Consider the following 20,177-nt stretch of genomic DNA (forward strand, 5'->3'; position numbering starts at 1 on the left):
GCTGATAGTTCAACTGAAAGCAGCAACATACTCATTAATTTCTCTCCATTCTGTTGCTGAAGAGCTTTCAATGTGTAAAGAGAAAAGAACCGCGACTTCAGACAGGACGTAAGACGAAGATGTAGACAGGTCGAGTGGTACAACATCTTCCACATCTTCATCTTACGTCCCATCTGAAGTCGCGGTTCTTTTCCTCTTTAAACATGTCAGACCAACTGGCCCAAAGTTCCCCCTCCTGAGTTTTGAAGAGAGAGAGAGAGAAAAGAATACAGAGAAAGGCAGGGAGGTTAACCAGAGGTAGTTCCGGTTGAAAGAGGAAAAGAACCGCAACTTCAGACGGGACGTAAGACAGAAGATGTGGACAGGACGAGTGGTACAAGATCTTCCACATCTTAATCTTACCTCCCCTCTGAAGTCGTGGTTCTATTTCTCTTCAAACATGTCAAACCAACTGGAGGGGGAAACTTTGGGCCAGTTGGTCTGACATGTTCAAAGAGGAAAAGAACTGCGACTTCAGACGGGACATAAGACAGAAGACGTAGACAGGATGAGTGGTACAAGATCTTCCACATCTTCGTCTTACGTACCATCTGAAGTCGCGGTTCTTTTCCTCTTTAAACATGTCAGACCAATTGGCCCAATGTTTCCCCCTCCTGAGCTTTCAAGAGAGAGAAAAGAATACAGAGAAAGGTTGGGAGGTTAACCAGAGGTAGTTCAGGTTGAAAGAGGAAAAGAACCGCAACTTCAGATGGCACGTAAGACAGAAGATGTGGGCAGCACGAGTCGCGGTTCTTTTCCTCTTTAAGGGGGGAGGCTACCCTGGAGACCTAACTTTCTTATTTTTTAAGATATCCAGATGAAACTTTCAGGGAACGTTCACACCATCGAACTATGAGGAACTGCGAAGTTTCATGAAGATATGTTTATTAGTTCCAGAGTTATTGAGGTCTAACTAGGTGATTCATGTATATGCCTGAGGAAGAGCCTGGAGAAATGCCAGGACATCATAGGAAGCTGAATTCACTGTGATGATCCCTTGATAGATATCCCAGATAGCCCTTTTCTTTAATTTCCCCTCCAAAAAATTTTAAGACAACTTTGAATTTGATGTAGCCAGTAATAACCACATTCATCAAAATTATTTGCTTATTATAATTTAACTGCAACAGCTTTAAAAAAAAGAAGCCTGTTACCCCCTGGCAAAGTCATTCAGGAACAGAATTAAAAAAACGGCATACAAATCTGAAGAGTGGTTCTTGAGATATCGCCTTCCCCAGCACCACTATTAGCGAAAAAATCCATTCTGAGAAAACAAGCCCTAAAGTTGAACACGTGTTTTTTTATTAGAAAGCTTCTGCGGAACTTCTAATTAGCTCTTGCGGCTCCAGGCACACTCAGTGTGTCGGATTTTCGACTGGCGACAGCCAAAAGCACAGTTTCGCCGCTGAAAAGCGTCTACGCAGTCGGCACTCGCTGCGGGAGATCGGAAGTTCGATGCTCCTACAAGACGCATATCGCGCTCCCGTGCACCGAACATCTGCACCGTCTTGGGCTTTGCCGGCATCGCATGCCGCGAAGAAGGAGAAAAAAAAAAAAAAAAAAAAAAAAGCTGAGCAAATAATCTAAAAGATAGCGCAAGGCGATGAGCAGCGCATAAGCTCATGTTGAGGCGGAGGGAGCAAGGGGGAACAACGACGCGAGCGCGGCATCAAAGGGAGCAGCCGCCGCCGCCCGCGCAGCAGATAATGGCAGGCGCGCTTTAGCCCACGAGATCTGAACGTGCTGCTCCGGAAAATCAGCGCTTCGCATCACATCGCGGGAAAACGCCAATAGCGCCTCAACCGCTCCGACGATGCCATTTTGCAAGGCGGCAAAATAGAGACAAAGAATCCACCGTCAAAACGACACCAAGATGGCGCAGGCAGGCTGCATGGGCCGGGAATGGCACGCGCGCGAAGTTTGACTTCATTTCGGCATTTGCGCGTGTTTTTTGGGCCGCGGTGGCCTCAAAAGTAGTGTTATTTTTGGTACTTTACGGTTTAATTAGGTGCTGATAATTACGGAACAGGTAGTTTATGAGACATACAACCCAGAAATATGGTTTTTCAAAAATGACTTTTTCGCGATTTTTTCGGTTTTCAAGGGCCGCGTTCCCCCCCCCCCCCCCCCCTAAACATGTCAGACCAACTGGCCCAAAGTTCCCCCCTCCTGAGCTTTCAAGAGAGAGAGAAAAAATACAGAGAAAGGCAGGGAGGTTAACCAGAGATAGTTCCGGTTGGCTACCCTGCATGGGGGGAAGAGGTAGGGGAGATAAAAAGAGAAAGAGAGTGGAAAGGGTAGATAGAGAGAAAGATAGACGAGCACGAACAAAGCACGTAGACTATAGAGCGGTAGGGGGCAGGAACCGTAGACCCCAGGAACCTCAATAACGCGAGTAAGGCCTTCAATTGAGCTTGCAATGCACTCATCGTCAGAAGCAAGGTTGATCGTTATTGCCTCCCTCAGCTTTACAAGCCTGCAAAACATTGAAATTTCGCTATTCCACCTCGTTTAGACATATTGCACAACTTGAAGAGACGGCTTGTTTAGTTTATTTATTATTTTGGGGGGGGGGGACAACATTTGAGGCTTTCATGTGCCTTCAGACTGTGCTTGTAATGTCCAACAATGCCTCTTGCTTTTTTTACAAAGCACAGAAAAGCCTGGAGTCATTTCCTTGAAATCACTGATAGCCAGCTGCAAGGTGTGCGCAAAACAAGTTTTTTCAAACCAAAGAAGAGCATTAGTGGCTGACCTGATGTTGCGTGCGTCATCTGTCACAACATAAATAGGAAATATGCCCTCTGGGATTTCCCATTCAGCAAGAAGCTCTTCAAGGACCAAAGTGATTCTACTTGCTGCATGCTTTTCCGGAAAGTGTCTAGTGCTCAGGTTGCACAGGGTCAGCTTGAACTGCGTGTCCAGGAAGTGGCACGCCAGGCTGACGTAACTGTCATTTGCTGGTGATGTCCAAATGTCAGAGGTCAATGCAAGCAATGCCACGTCATCATTGAACATATTGTGTAGCTCCAGATGAACCCTCTCTCTGGTGTCATCGCACAACTTTGGCACCAACGTACGAGACAGCATGGTTCCTGATGGTGGCCGATAATGAGAGACTGCCTCATTCAAAAGGCCCATAAAACCACGACTTTTGTAAATCACGTATGACAGCAAGTCGAGTGCTATTATTCTAGCAATCTTTAAGTCCAGAGCCTCCTGTTTCTAATCAGGTAATGCTTCTTTTCTTTTCAACATGTCGGTGACGCTTCGTTGACTGGCATCCACCTTTGAAGCTTGAAATTCAGCATACAAAGTTTCGTGCCGCTTCAAATGGTTCATGAGAGTGGTGGTCCTTGATGACTATGAATGTAGTGTTTTGCGGCACTAGGGCCAGGAATAATCAAAGAGCTCCAGGTCAGTGTTTATGAGTTCGAAGTTAAACGAGGAATTGCAAGCAGTGGATGTAACGGGGCTGTAAAGGGGCCTAAAAGATGGTTGCTGTAAAGTGTGTAAACCTACACGTAATAAAATTAAGGCAATTACTATGACGTCTGCTAAGGACATGAAAGATACATTGTGAAAAAATGAAGATATACTAAAAATGCCACAGGCAAAAATTTTCAAGAAGCACTACTGCCTTAACAGAGCCTTGAAACGCAAGCGACTGAAGGTATGCACTATACAAGAACTACTATCACAGCTGCATACTCTGGAGAGAGGATGTGCTACAAAATTATTGGGCAAGTAACATGCAAGGCCACAACATCGGACAGCTTTGGTGTTAAAACGCGGTTCTTCACCAAGAAACATAGCGGGATGGAGAGGGACTCAAGAGCGTTAGGCTAGAGGAAAATGTTTCTCTCTCTTTTGGCTTTCGAACACTCCACGAGGATGTGGAGGACAATGAGCCTTTTACCACACCTACCACAGGTTGGAGTTTCCTTACCAGTCAACAGAAAATTGCGAGTACCATTCTGTGACGACAGAATAGAACATCAGTTCGTCATGTTTTTGTAGTAGAGGGCCAGAAACTGTGGCTTAATCATGTGAAGCTTATTGTTTGTTTCGGTGTCCCTGAAGCGTTGCCATTGGCTTCGCAATTTCTGTTGCAAAAAAAAAGGCTCGAGATATGTGGCAGGAATAGCAGCAGTAGGATTAATAGCTTGCGAAGCAATTGTTGTGGCCATTTGGTCTGCCAGCACATTACCCTTGACGCATCTATAACCAGGAACCCAGCATATTGTCACATGTCTATGGGATGACTAAATATTGCACAAGTATGAGAGAAGCTCAATGAAATCAGGATTCTTGTGTTTTCTTAAGGGCATTATTGCTTTTACAATTACTTTTAATTTCTTTATATGTTTAACCGCAGACAGTATGCATAGGCTTCTGCACTAAAGATACTTGTGTGAGGGTTCAATACATCTGATTCGAGGAAGAGGAACCAATAGCTGCGTAAGACACACCAGCATGCCACTTTGATGCGTTGGTATAGAGTTCAGAGCAAGATTACTTCAAGTGAAGTTCATGGAAATGCATCCCAATTTTGAGCTCTGGTGCGCACTTTGTAACTTTTACAAAAGATATACCACATTCCATCAGCTGCCACTCCCAAGGGGGCAGCAGCTTAGCTGGACACATTAGGCGATGTTTAAGAAGTGCGACATTCGTTTCAATGCTAAGTTCCCTCACACACAGTGAAAAAGGCTGTCTCACAGAGGGTCGATTATGGAAAAGTGTAGTATATGTCATATCGTTAACGGTTTTAGAACACGAATTTTCATGATTAGAGTGCACTTTGATGAAGTATGTCAAGCTGATGTATGATCTCTGCAGATGTAGTGACCATTCATTTGATTCTACGTATAAACTTTCAATAGGGATTGTTCAGAAGGCGCAGTTGCCCAGGCGGATACCTAGATGGTGAATGGGATCTAGCATCTTTAGCGTGCTCAGGGCAGCTGAGCGATATATTACAGCACCATAACCCAGTCGCAATTGAATGAGGCTCTTGTAAAGGTTCATTAAACACTTTCTTGTAACAAGCATGTGACGCCCCCTCGGGCATAATCTTCGTTGGCCCGCCAGGCTCGGTAGGCAACATTGCTCACTGCACCCAATAAACACGGACGAGCACAGCTGCTCGGCGGTCAGTCAGTCATCATTCAACACCACCACGCTGCGGAGTGCCCGTTTAACGGAGGGTGCCTCGAGCCCTCCCTCGTTCACGAACCCAGGTGGATTGCGACACTAGGTGATGAGGACCCACGAAGCGTGCCACGCCGCCGCGAGCGGCGAAACACCGCCCCGTTGCTGCCGCCATGCCGCTGTACGTAAGGCTCGAGCCGTTCGAGGGAGATAGGTCCACCTGGCCAATTTATGAGGAGCAAGTCCGTGTGTTCTTCTGGGCAAACGGCACAGCCGAGGCCAAACAGCGGGACATTTTCCTGGTCAGTTGCTGGACCTGCATCTTCAGTCTCCTGCTCGACCTTCAAGCCAGCCACGCCGCATGTTAAGACTCTGGGTGAGCTGCTCGCGATACTGAGTTCGCATTTCATACCGGCACCGTCCACACTAATGGTGTGTTTCTGCTTCAACAACTGGAGTCGCCGGGAAGGAGAGACCCTTGGGCAGTTCGTTGCTGCGCTATGAGGGTTAGGGAGTGCCTCCGTTTTCGGGGACCAACTGGACTCACTGCTCCAGGACCATTTCGTCTGCGGCATCAACAACACCGCCATGCAGACACAACTCCTGGAGCTTCCCAACCCCTTGCTGGACGACGCCATGAAGCCAGCGCTGGCAATGGAAGCTGCCATCAAGGATGCCGGCGAGACTGCTCGTGCGACTGGCTCACCGTTGGTGCAAGTGGCGGTCAACAAGTTGGTGACAAAGGGCAGTACCTGTGGTCGCTGTGGTGGTGCCCACTCCCCCTCACAGTGTCAGTTCTCTCAAGCACAATGCTTCAGGCGCGGGAAAACTGGGCACCGGGCACGGGTATGCGGAAGAGGGATGACGAACAGCAAACAGCAGCAGCCTGGTTCAAGCCTAGGTACGACACAAGCCCGTGGCCAGGGTACCCTTTGCAAGGGTACGCGGCAGGGGCATGCGGAAGCGCTCGAGTTCTTCCGTGGCCAGGTTTCACGTCGTGGTTGAGGACCTGCTGATTTTCGACATGTGGCACACAGGCTTTGTACAGTCGTCTGTGCTGCCGTACATGCCGACCGTCAAAACCTGCAGGCACCCCATTTCCATGGAGCTGGATACAGGGGCCAGTGTGCCAAGGGTGTACAAGATTGTCTGTCCGCTGGACAGCCAATTTTTTAAGCGAACACTCCCTGGCACGCTTTGGCCTCCGCAGCCCCAACCCACGGGTCGCCCTGCTTCCAGCTTTGATCCCTCCAGTACCCCTTGGGTGCCCTGGAGATCCCATGCCACCTGCTTTATTATAACCTCAGGTGCTCTCCTGAGGCCTCCATTTTCCGGTTACATGTGCCCTCCTGCAGCAGTGTTTGTAAAAATCCGATCTATCGTCGTGACGAGAAAAGCGACCCGCGACTTAGACAACACCAGTCAGAACCTTGCCCCTCCAGACACAGTGATCACCAAACGGGGCGTCCGTGCCCACTGCCTCACCGGGCCAACAGCCAGCGGCAGAGCCTAAACAAACTCGACTGCACTCCGCAATGCCGTTGTGCCTAGGCAGAGTCACATATACAAGGACCACAGGCCCCCAGATATTTCCTCTTGCATCCACTCTGACTCGCGCTTTCGCAGAAACTTCCGAGTACTGCGAGAAACGCCACACCCCGCTGTACCTAGTAGCAATTGTAAAAATGTCACCGGGAAATATGTATAGTGAATTTGTAGCTCTGTTTGATACTTTTAGGCAGGCGACAACACGTTGTGTCAAAATTAGGCAACATAACCTGAACCAGAAATGGATGACCAGCGAAATATTAACCACTATAAAGGTAAAAAGACTTGCTGTGGACCAAGGCCAAGCACTCGCCAAACTGCGATGACACGCGCTTCGAATATAAATGTGCCAGAAACAAGGTAAATGCAATGATTAGATTTGTGAAACACACTCACTTTAGGAAGAAATTTCAAGAAGCCCGATGCGACATGAAGAAAACGTGACCCCTTAACAGTCTTAGAGGAGGCAACATTTCATTGCCTAAGCAGTGCCTTTCACCTTATTTTTCTGCCAATGATGAAACTGTGGCAAACTTATTTAATCAGTCCTTTTCAAGAATCTCAGGATTGAGAAAACAGCGGCAATCTGTGCACTTTAACAGGTAGCTTGCTAGATTCAGCACATCTTCCCTTACTCTTCCTTGATGAATTGAGGTCCATTGTTTTTAAACTTAAGGTGACTAAATCGCCAGGCTTTGACAAAATCTCTGTCAGTGAACTTCAGAGGAATTTTGACGCAATTAAACGTGTATTGCTATCTCTTCTAAACTTTATTTTGGACGCTGGTGCGACTCCAGTGGAAATGAAAACCGCAATAGTAATTCCACAATCAAGGGTCCGACGAAAGTTCGTCTGGTCAGGCATGGAAATGAAGGAGATCACGGTCACTGACCAAGTCTGATGTATAATCCAACGTTTCGGAACCGCGTACGGGTTTCCCTGTTCACCGAGTTGGACAGGAAATCGTCGTCACTTATGTAGCCACCACGTGATGTAACTGCCTAGTCCCTGGTGTCCGGTTCATCATAGCTGGTGTCGATTGAATAATTAGTGATTCTAGCAGCCGCCAGGATGATGCGTTCCTTTCTTTGGCAACAACAGTGGCACTGTCCCAGTCAATTTTGTGACTATGTTCCTGCGCATGCTCGGCAATGGTGTTCGTCGTGCGCCTTATTTCGTATGTCACGTTTATGGTCCTTGAGGCACCTGGAGAACTTCCCTATTTCACCAATATACACTCCGTGGCAATCAGCGCATGGTATCTTGCAAGCGGCTCGTTCCTAACCTGAAAGGCACCACTGCACCGCCTGTCAGTGTTTGTGGAACGTGCCTATTCGCACGCAGTTCGAGGAGTGATAAGTGCCTGGCGCTTCTGCTGCAGTGACCTTCAGCAGTGCCGTTTTAGGTGGGGGAGTCCTCCTAACTACATCGACGGCGGCCCCCAGCGCTGGGATGCTTTGGCTCCAGAATGGTGGATATACAACAACCAACGCCTCTGTTTGAAGCTAACACCAAGACGTGGGATCAAAAAATTACTCAGGCTTTTCGAAGTTTAGAAGAACCAAGTTTAAAAGAACACCATTCACTGAGCAACTAAGGGAAATCATAGGTTGAACGTAGAAGAAGGAAAGTATCAAAATAGGAACATTACCAGGCAGAAGCTGGGAAGTGGATAAATCGCCCTGCGATGGTGCAGGTGAAGGCACAGGAGAGGCGGCCTTGGAACTGCCACTTGAAGCAGTGGAGAAGGTTCGCTGTCGTTCTCGCTGCTTTGACGCTGGAATTGAAAAATGTAGCGTGGGTGCTCAGGTCAACTTTCAAAACAAGCTCCGAAAAAGGCAAGGCTTGTTTGTGAACAAGCATGACCCAAAGCTTTTACATAAAAATCTGGTTTGTTCAAATTAAAAGTACACATTATGTCTCCATGCGCAAATTGAGAAATGGCCAACTTGACTACAATGTTTTTCTTCTTTATTTTCCAATACTGCAGGCCAATGTGGCCCAAGCAGGAGCGCAACTACAAGAAAATGGGAAAGGAGAACAGCATATAAATAATTTTCAACAATATTCACACGACAAAATAATACAGCAGTTTCACTAGGACGATATTTAAGACACACACAGAATAAAAAGAACAACAGCACATAATTTACAACAGTACTCACATGACAAATAATACAACAGTTCCACTGGGTCGATATTTAACGCAACAAATGCAGTTCAAGGGCTTCGTCAAAGCTATCAGCCTCACAAGCAAATTCAGGTTTAAATGCCTCTGTTTTGGTAAAAATTGGTTGTAGGGAGTGTTTGTGAGTGCTACGTGTTGTTTGTAATGGACTTTGAATATGAAGGTACAGATATATTTATTTTTCCAGACAAAATATTACGCAAGCATTTTAGTCCACTGATTTTTCTATGTACAGCTAATGTGGGGATGTTATGCGCAATGGTGAGTTTAGTTGGAGAATCTATCCTTTTGTATTTATTAAATATAAATCTGACTGATTTCCTTTGCAGTCGTTCTAAACACTGTATATCTGTTCTAGTGTGCGGATCCCATACAATGGATGCATACTCCAAGTTAAATCTGATAATGGCATTGCATGCTTAAAGGTTAACATTACCTGTTACCTCTGCAGGAGTTCCAATCAGTCGGCCGAAGTGAACGGACGTGTCGTCGGCGCGCTCTGAAACCACCGAGACTCCGTGACCTTCACCGACCGCCCTTGACCGCCCTTGCCCGGGCCGCTTTCGCCGGGAGTCATATGGGAAGCGGCTTTCTCGCCATTTCCCACCGACCGCCTTTTCCTCCCGAGACTTTTTTGCCGCTCCCCACGCCCCTACGCTCTGAAGCAGTTCAAACGTTGCTGCCCCTGCCGGGGCCATAGCTGCCTTGGCGTGTTTTCTACACCATGAACCAAGAACGCCAAGCGACCAGCTCTTCCGAGGCCCATGTTCTAAATGGGTGTGCAAAGGGCCTTCGGCCAATTTACCGCTCTGTTTCGATGGAGCATTTATCTACCGCAACGTCATTTTCCAACGACCAGAAGACGCAATCGGCGACGAAGAATGCCGCGCGTTCCTCGACAACAACGAAGACGCCTGAGGTGGATACCGCGGGAGTGGCCGCCGATCCCATCGTCGCCAATTTTCCCTTCCAACAACGAGAGGTAGACACTCCGACCGGGGAAAGGATGGAGGAAGATGCTACCCCAAACATCTACGACGACAAAACTGACGACGACACAGGTGGCTGTTGGAAGACAGTCAAACATAAGCGATGCATCCGTCAAACGCACGCTAAGACGCAACCCTCCGAGAACATCTTGGGCATTCTGGACACCTCCCAGCCTACCGTACGCAAGCGCAGTCGGAATCAGAACCTTCCTCAACTTCCTTTGCACGATGAAAAGATAATTCTGCGACCTCACGGAGGACTTTGCCTCGATAAGTGGACGTGCCCAGAACTCACCAGTGCTCTATGGAGTGCAGCCAGCTTGACCATCGACGATCGTCAGGACATCATATTCCGACTGCGACCTCAGCAGAACTTGGCAATCATCAGCACACACCAGTCACACGTAGCCGACGCATTGTACAAGGTGAGCGAGCTGAACCTTGGTCAGCGGGTCTATCCCATCACAACATATTTTGCGGCCCCAGACAACTCATGCAAGGTGCATTCCTGGTCTTTTGCCCGAGACACCGTCTTCCAAGCTAGTGGATGAGCTTTTGGCTCCTGGAACTCAAATACTTCAAGCACGAATGATGGGTCAAACGAACGTTGCGTTGGTAACATTTGAAGGACTTAAAGTGCCTCACTACGTGCGTTTCTATGGTGCAGAACTCCGCTGCTACCCCCATCGACCCCACCAACTGGTCTGCAAGATATGTCACAAGCTTGGCCATTGGGCTGATTACTGTCCTACGCCGCAGGTGGTCATTTGCGCGACGTGCGGGACTAACAACCCCACCCCGTCACATCCATGCACCCCACACTGCAGATCCAGTGACGGGACCCACCCTACAGCGGACCCAAACTGCCCGCAGCGTGCTAGGCAGACACTGAACAAAGCTTGGGTGCGGAAAGCTCTCGAGAAAGAGTAGTGTGAACTCCAACCCTCCGGCGACCCGATCTGCGCGCGTCCCAACGAAGGAGACCAGAAAAGTCCGGTCGATCCCGTCGCAAGTTCCGGACCCGCTTCAAGTCTCGGTCCCGATCCCGCGAGGCATCGGTGCGCCTCCCAGAGAGGCAGCCTCCTTGCCCATCTTCCCAACAACCCTACAAGAAGGCCCTGCAGACCAACGCCCAAGCCAAGGTGACCCTGGTCCCTTCAGGGGTGCACCGGACCCCGGAGAAGAAAACAGCAATAGAGGCGCCTCGGGACGTAGGTCGGGCAGAGGGTCCCCCACAGCTCACTCTGCCTCGTAAATCTCTCCCTACCCCTTCCCCTGTTACCAATTTGTTATCAAATCCCGATCCTCTAATAGAAATAGCCCGCCTACGTCGTGACATGGAGGCGCGCTGTGAGTGCCTGCAAATACAAATGGACACGCCGGTGGCAGACATGAGCACTAGTATGCAGGCGGCTCTGGACAGGATAGAATGCTAAACGGAGGCCCTTCAAATAGGGATTACGGAGCAAGCGAAATCATGCATAGAGTGCACTTCCGCACGCATGCAAGTTCCTGAGCTTAGCGGTAACAACGAGAGCGCGCTTTCCAACCAAGGCTCTCTACCGCAACCTTCAAATGTGGGCACCCGGCGCCCACATCCCTATGCACGACCGCCTGCTTTCTCTCGCGATAATGATCGCGCCGCGTAGCGCGGAGCAACTAGTGGTGTGGCAGTGAAATTGTAGGGGATTCTGCCGAAAACTAGGTTCCCTGCAGCAGTATATCGCCACATCCACGAATTCTCTCGATGTCATCCTCTTACAGGAAGTCAATTGCACCCCTTGTTTATTTGGCTACAGCACGCTCTCGGGTGTCTCTCCTCTTGTGGGAGCCTTAGTTTCGAAACATGTTACATGTCGCATGCATACCACTAACATTGACATTCCTCACCAAATATTGGAAATAATTACGCAAGGTAAACACAGCAAGAGCCTGTTTATACTTAATGCATACAGTTCCCCCCGTTCGCAAACGCACTGTTTTCAGCACCTACTAACAGAATTTGGTAGGTTTGGACGGGTTTGCATGGGGTTACGCATGGGGTTACGTTAAATGGCAGGCTAAAGGGACTCGCTTATGGAATGCCATCTGTAACATGAGATACACACTGCTTACCGACCGAGAGCACCCCACTCGGATAGGCAACAGCGCATCTCGTGATACCTGCCCTGATCTTACCTTCTTGCGCAATACTGGCCCAGTCATTGCGCACGGGCCTTTAGAGGAGGACCTTGGTAGTGACCACTAAATTGTGGCGACCACCTTGTCATTATGGGGTGTGCGCAGGCCCAAGCGAAATGTGCGTATAACGGATTGGGCGAAATTCAGGGAACGTCGCCAGGACCCACCTGAGCGCCAAGGGTACGAACGCTGGCTTGACTCTCTCGCACAAGATCTAGAGGCCACCATGAGCACACTGCGCACCACAACCGAGACACCAGATATAGACCCGCATTTACTTCATCTTTGCAACGCCCGCAGAGGGTTGACATGACGATGGAAACGACAATGCCTCAACCGCAAACTTAGGAAACACATAGATCAAATTACACGGGAATCCCAGGAGTATGCAGTGATCCTTACGAGGAATAACTGGCGAGGATTTTGCGATTGGCTCTCAGGCACATTGAGCACAGCAAAAACGTGATCGATTCTTCGCTCACTCACAGATCCCACCACAACAAAGGGAAAAACATTTCAACAGCTGCACATCCTAATGCACGAGTACAGAGTTGATGTCTCGACACTCCTCAGAGAGCTAGAGAAGCATTTCATACCCACAGGCCCGCTGCCGCAGTACCCTGACTATCCTTATGTAGCCGAGGCGAACGAATTGCTCGATGCAGACATCACATCTGACGAGGTGCGGGTGGTCCTACAAGACCTACGCCGCAACACGGCACCGGGAGCCGACCACATCCGATTCGCCACCCTTCGTAAGCTCAGTGACGTGGATATTAACCACCTCACCCATATCTTCAATGATTGCTGGCGCAAGGGCATGCTTCCCCAAGCATGGCGACATGCTGACATCACACTGATCCCCAAACCAGGCAAGCCTGTTAATGTTGAAAACTTACGACCCATCTCCCTAACATCCTGCATTGGTAAGCTCATGGAGCATGTACTTTTGCGTCGTCTACAGCCCTTCCTCGAAGAAAAATAATTCTTTTCCAACTCTCAATTCGGATGTCAGGCTCATCTGCCTGCCAAAGATGTGCTTTTACAATTGCGGGAGGAAGTCATAGGACCTCCGTCGTCCGCCCTAACGAGAGCACTCATCGCCTTAGACCTAAAAGGGGCATTCGATAATGTTGAACATGACCTCATCTATCGCAATGTTGCACATTCACACTGTGGAATTCGTATGTACAACTATATCTGCGCATTTCTTCGAGATCGCACAGCCACCGTAGGAATGGGACTGCATCGATCTGGTATGATTCGCCTTGTATAACGTGGGACACCCCAAGGCTCAGTTCTTTCCCCTACTCTATTCAATATTGCGCTCGCAGGGTTCCCCCGGCGACTCGACCAGGTCCCTGAACTCGCCCACGCTATTTATGCGGACGACATTACTATCTGGTCGACACGGGATTCCGACGGAGCCATCCAGGACCGACTGCAGCAAGCAGTTGATACAGTTTCCGAGTACGCGAAAAAATGCGGCTTAAGATGTGCTCCGGAAAAGTCGGAGCTCATAATCATTCGCCCCCGGAGCCGTTCCTCTACTCCTCCTATCACTGTGCACGTGGATGGCACACCGTTACCACAGGTTAATTGTGCTCGTATCCTCGGCCTACACCTCCAAGCGGATGGCAGGTCAAACTACACTGTTTCCCTTCTCTCCAGACAGATTGAGCAAATTCTGGCCATGATCCGGAGGGTCTCCAACAGGCGCTCGGGGCCTTCGAGAAGAGGACCTGCTGCGCTTGGTGAAGGCATGCGGGATCAGCCGCCTTACATGCCATCTCCCATTTCAGCGGCTGACCCAAGCGCAACAACTTCGCATAGACGCAATGATTCGCAAAGCGACAAAGCTGGCCCATGGCCTCCCGAATTATACTTCCACACGCCGTCTCCTTAACTTAGGGACACATAACACACTAGGCGAGTTGCTAGAGGCACATTGGGTCAGGCATCGCCAATGCCTCCTACTCACTCCTACTGGCCGCCATCTTCTCACACGGCTAGGATACTCTGTCCCACCCCTTGAGTCTGAAACCCGTCCAGCGATCTCGTCGTCAGCGATACGCCAAGCACTAAGTATTCATCCGTTGCCACGTAATATGCACCCCGAGCATGACAAAGGACGGCGCAAAGCCCGTGTACGATACATTGGCCGCATGCTTGCAAACATCCCGGAAACACATACTTTATACACAGACACATCATGCACTCAAGAGGGCTATACCTCGGTAGTCTTGAATGGCACCGAATCCCTGAGAGACTCTGCTGCTATGCGCGGAACAAATGCCGCCGCCGGAGAAATTCTCGGTGTTGCTCTTGCTATTCGATACGCCATCCGTGTTACTGAGGAAGTGTATATATTGACGGACTCGCAACAGGCATGCCGGGCGTTCCTATCAGGACGTGGCATCCCGAGAGCGGCCCACCAAATTGTCAAACAGATCCCGCGAAAATACACCAACCACACCTCCCCGCATCCACTTACTCTGGACCCCTGGTCATACCTCGCTGCCGAGTAACGAACGCGCACATGCGGTTGCCTGAGAAATTTCCCTCCGGGCGACTCGGCGTGGTGAGGCGACTAGTTCAGAGTGGGGGGATCCCTTGCTCCGTTACAAAGACATACTCCGTCACTACACACGCATTCGTCGCACCCACGCCGTCCTTCTTGCGGGAGGAAGCAGTGGCATTACGCCAGTTACAAACCGCAACTTTTCCAAATCTTGTCTCTCTCAATAAATTTTACCCACACTGTTATGCAGATCGTTGCCCTGGCTGTGGCAGTTCGCCCACAATCTTCCACGTCACGATTGAGTGCACTGCAAACCTCTTTCCTCCCTTGCCAACCCACCTTTACCCCTACGCAACAAAGAGCTGTGGGACGATGCCCTCCGCAACGGACCTCCCGAGGTCCTCCAAGCTGTGATACAATGGGCTCGAAACATCGCCGGAGTCATCTTAAAGACCCTGGACTGAGGGTTCCTCCCATACTGCTCTCGCCATTCAAATATTATTAATAAAGATGTTTTACTCTCTCTCTCTCTCTCCGCAAGCTTCCTTTTTAAAGAACAGTTTCCGAAATGCTCTTGCGCAAATTGCCGAGATGTGCACCCCCATATCATTAGAAAGAGTAATCCCTAAATACTTATATTGCGCTACTGTTTTATTGTTAGAGCCATGGATAGTGTAAGTAAACACGCTAGTTTTTCCGCATTAAATTTAATAGGACTGCTAGCACGAGCATTCAATGTGGCTGAGAGTTCGCTGTAATAGCTTACGATCTTCATGGCAGGTTACTTCTTTAAACAGGATACAATCGTCCGCAAACAGTTTACTTGCACTAAATCATTCACATATATAAGAAATAATAATGGCTCTGAAACACTCTCCTGGGGAACACCAGATGCAATGCTGAGCATCCTAGATACACCAGATTTGGTTTCGACAAGCTGCTTTCTATTAGTTAAATATGCCTCAAACCATTTGATAATGTTCCCCCCCTTTTTTTTTCAGGCTAAACAATAACAGGTGCCAGCATACGGGTTATGCACAGAAGAATATGACCATCAGAACAATCAAACTAAGTGCCAATGCAAGTCCAGGAAACCATTACAAGACACCAAAGAAGTCAGGGTGTCTACCAAGTTGACATTTCCAAATTCCATGAGTTTTCCAGGTTTTCCCTGAGAGTCCTTGAAAAATTCCCAGAGTGACACAGAACCTTGTGTTATGTCAATACAGGCTGACACCATGTCACCCAATGCTGTTACTCTCTAGTAAGCATGCTAAAAAAAAAAAATAAAGAAAATGACTTAATCCAGTTTGAATAGTAAGGAGTAGTGTTTATATTATTCAAGAAGAAATCAGAAGGGAGGGGTTAGTAAAGTGCACAGCGAATAAAATATCTCAAAAAATAGTAAAACTCATTGCAAATCGAACTGAACATTATCAAATACAAATAAAAAGGAGATGCATGCAGAAATAAATATTTTCGAATATTCCTTTCAGTCACAAATTATGGCTGACTGTCGATACAACCGTGAAATATAGGTGTTGCTTGAGACTCCATTGAAAGCAAAAGAATGACTCTGAGCATTTTGTGGTGAGTCATAATTACTGAATAACTAAATATTTGAACACTGTAAAATCAGTCATGCTACATTTCTTCATAAAAGGGTTAAATCCCCTGCTTTTAATTACATACGGAGGTTATTGATTGGCATCAAGCATTTCAAGAAAGAAAAAAATGTATATATATTGTATTGATACATATCACTCAGAAGTAAAATGGAAGTAATTTAGGTTATCAGAATGTTAAATTTACCCTAAGCTTAATGTATGTGCTTAATTCCTTGCTACCACTGCACAGAAATGGCAAAAATAGGCCGCGTCCACAAATGTGGACGGCATGATTGAAGGGGACGTGAGCTATTTCTATCAACTGATAGCAAGCTCATTGATATGAGGCCCGAACTTTGCCACAAGTGAGATTCTCCCTCAACAGCTGGTGGGTCAACCTCAACTGTACTGACATACTCTCAGCCCGCGCGCAATGCCTCAGTGTTGCGTTTCACTGCTTCAAAGAGTTTATTTTGGTTTGGCTTAGGGACACTTGCATCTCGGCGTCAGCTAACACTGTTTTTTTGAGCTCAAGCTCCTTGAAAGAAGCGGCGACACGCTTCCTTTCCCATTCATTCCTCAATGCATAGGTCCTTTATGTTCTCGTCCTTCCTCCACCGCGCATTCGTCTCACGGACCATTTGAAGGATCCTCTTGGTCAGTTTTACAGTCAACGTCCGATTTTTCTGACTCCCTATGGGCCGCCAGAACATCAAAAAAGAAATTGAGCAGTTCGAAAAAATGAATCTGTGTATTTTACTGCCCTTAAGGGCTCAAAACGCCACAAACACATCCGAAAAGGCTTGCCAGTACACTTATTAGGCATATCAGTGCTTGTACTGTGACATGAGATGGTGGGTAGACACTTATACGGTCGCCGACCATTTATTCGGACCTCACGGGGACTGCAGAAATGTCCGAATAAACAGGTGTCCAGAAAAGCAGATTAAGAAAAAAAAAATGAAATCCTTTATTTCCACGCACTTATTCGGGCTCGGCAGTAGGCTTGGAAGAAATCGTGAATGCGCCGTTGCACGCTGTTCCGTTTACGCGCAATCAGATAAGCCTGAATATCGGAGAGGGTCGTACGGTCACTATAGGCGGCTGAAAGTACAGTCACTGCTTGTACATGCTCCGCATGCGACAGCAGCATAGCACATGGTGCATCATCTTCCGACTCAGAGTCATCGTCTGGCGGTGCAGCAGAAACCTGACGAATGATCTTGCTGTCGTCGAGTTCTGTGCATGTCAATACAGCAGTGTCAGCACCTATGAAACTTAAATGAGACGGTGTCCGGAATCGCAAAGCAACCACTGCGCAGGTATCGGCAGAACATTTTCCGCGTCAGTAGGGAGCACATCGGAAGGGGACAAATCTTAGGCCTCCCGGCGCCCGCTTGCTGGCATTCCCCGGCACAGTGTGCGCGGGCACTGTCGGCGCCATTAGACCCTTGACACGATGTTTACGTATGCCGCGTTGGATCACCGAAACCTCAACACAGCACACAAAACAAACACCACCGTGCTGACACCAGTCACACAAACGAAAAACGCGGCCTGCTCACAGTGACTTGCACGAAGAAACAAATCAGCTGCTAGATTGTCTTGACATGGCTTACTAAGCTGGAACCGGACTGCTGTAGAGCTACTCTATCGAACCAGGCAGTAACGATGATGATGAGCGGGGATTTCCAGTAGCGCCACTTCGTGGGGCAGCAAGGAGGCTCCGTTCGAAACAAAAATGGCGTTCAGCAAGTCGAATCATGCACCGGTCAGAGTCGGTGCATGGTGCTCTCGATCAAGTTGGCTCAAAGAGTGTCCGAAAAATCAGACGAGAGGTTGCAAGGGCTCCGAACTTTCGGCAGTTGTTATACATTATGGTCTATGGGGAGAATGGCGGTGCCGCGAAGCTGACCAAGGAGCAAAAGCCCGAGATTTTCTCTGTCGTGCCCGCTCTTACTCGCGCCTGTGCAGAAACGTCCAGCGCCGTCAAAACAGCCACGCCCCGCTGTACCTACTAGCAATTCAAAGCCAATCACGAGGACCACAAAGGCGGAGTGTCGGTGCCATTGCTGACAGCGGTGAATTCTTTCAATATAAAACACGGCGCCTAACGGCAAGAAGCTTAAAGGGAAGCTGAAGAGTCTGTCGAATTCAATAAGACGCTCATATACGGATGCGGGAACCTTATAAACCATGTAGGTAAAATTTGTTCCCCCCCCCCCCCCCCCAAATTAGGAGCGACATAATCGTCGGTTGAAATTGCGCTGTAGCTCTGCCCCCGGTCGAGTGAGCGAGCGGAGCGGAGACCGGAAACCGCGGTGTTGTGACGTCAAGTCAAGTGTTTCGTTCCTTCGCAGCGTCCGCGACCGTGCCTGACCGCGCTTGTTTCTGCGTGCGTGCCATCGTAATCTACTTTGATCGACCCTGCATTCCTTTGTTGGTGTGTCTGCGTGTATGTAGAGTGGTAGTCAACGTGCGTGGAAGTCAACGTGAGTGGTAGTCAACGTGAGTGGTAGTCAATGTGAGTGGTAGTCAACGTGAGTGGTAGTCAACGTGAGTGGTAGTCAACAGATGAAGGTCACTACACGTACTGCATGAACCGGGATGCTTTTCACGCGTTTAAACCGTCTTTGTAGATTGCCGACAGCTTTGGACAGCGCACAAATGCCGACGATCGCATCCCCACTTACGTTCCACGAGGAGGCATGCAGGAACACAACACTACAGTTGTTTGACCGGAAACGAGCTCACTAGATCGGCGAAAGATCGGCGAGATCACTAGATCACTTAGCAAAAAACATACTCACCAAAGAGCATTTCCAACACGAGGAGATCCCAAGACTTTGCTATCGTTCGCGTTGAAAGCACTGCTCACAACAGCATCGTTTGCTTTTTCGAGAGGCCGGCTCTTCGCAATCGGCTCGTACATGTAGGGAGTAACGCCGAACTCCTCAGAAAAACGCAGTCTCTCTAAATTTTCCATTACCGTCTCAGAAAAACAGCACCAAACTACCTGGCACCACGCTTCATGTGTAGCGGCAGCGGTCGGTTACTAGAGTTGACGTCACGAGGCGCACTGACCAATCACAGGCGGGAACGAGACGCGTGAGCTGGGCGTGTCCGCTGCTGCACTTTTCGTCAAAATAAAATATATTTGCGCTTTCTTTCACTCAATTTCGATACGATATTCGAATTCGGAGGGTTGAAAACCATTATGTACAGATGTTCACTCATTTTTTCTGGAAAACCTTTCAGCTTCCCTTTAATAGCGAATGTCGAATCACCGGTCTGGCGTTTGCCACGTGGCTAGTGGCTATAGCTGCCAGCGGATCTGCGTGCGAGAGCGCCGGTTCGAGGAGGCAAGGTAATCAAAACAGCGGCAGTGGTGGCTTTGATTTTAATGGCGTTTCGGACCTGTGGCCATGACAACAAGTCCGGAAAGTCAGACGGCGAAGCGTTCTTGCGTCTGAAATTTCAGAGATTCTTATACATTAGTAATAAAGGGAAAATCAGACATCCACCTGTTCGTAGCAATTGCTACAAAGGAGACCCATACAGGTTCCATGAAAGAAAAGCCTTGCAGTTGAAGAAAAATTCGTCCTGGTCCGGGACTTGAACACGGGACCACCGCCTTTCCGAGGCAGCTGCTCTACCATCTGAGCTAACCAGGCAGCTAGCAGATGGTGGGTGAAGTCGAATTGTCAACAACTTGAAGCAAAGGCAAGAGTTTGACGTAATAGTTTAGCGGAAACCCACAAGGTGGAGAGAACTAAGTAACAGAGGGAAAATGAGACATCCAACCATACATAGCAATTGCTACAAAAGAAACCCATATGGGTTCCACGAAAGAAAAGCCTCGCAGTTGAAGAAAAATTCGTCCTTGTCCAGGACACCAGACAAGGACAAAGGAACCTGTATGGGTTTTCTTTGTAGCAACTGCTACGAAC

At 48.6% G+C, this 20,177-nt stretch overlaps 1 protein-coding gene across 2 annotated transcripts in view; it reads right to left on the reverse strand.

Annotated features, from left to right (window-relative positions):
• The window catches only part of nsl1 (non-specific lethal 1), a 180,142-nt gene that overhangs the window by 14,408 nt on the left and 145,557 nt on the right, over nucleotides 1-20,177 (reverse strand). For both annotated transcript variants that reach the window (XM_065440443.1, XM_065440442.1), the window contains one exon: nucleotides 8,393-8,518. In XM_065440443.1, the coding sequence (XP_065296515.1) occupies nucleotides 8,393-8,518 (126 nt within the window). The remainder of the gene's footprint in view (nucleotides 1-8,392; nucleotides 8,519-20,177) is intronic.

Source organism: Dermacentor albipictus, chromosome 4, assembly GCF_038994185.2.
Source record: "Dermacentor albipictus isolate Rhodes 1998 colony chromosome 4, USDA_Dalb.pri_finalv2, whole genome shotgun sequence".
NCBI classification, from domain to species: domain Eukaryota; kingdom Metazoa; phylum Arthropoda; class Arachnida; order Ixodida; family Ixodidae; genus Dermacentor; species Dermacentor albipictus.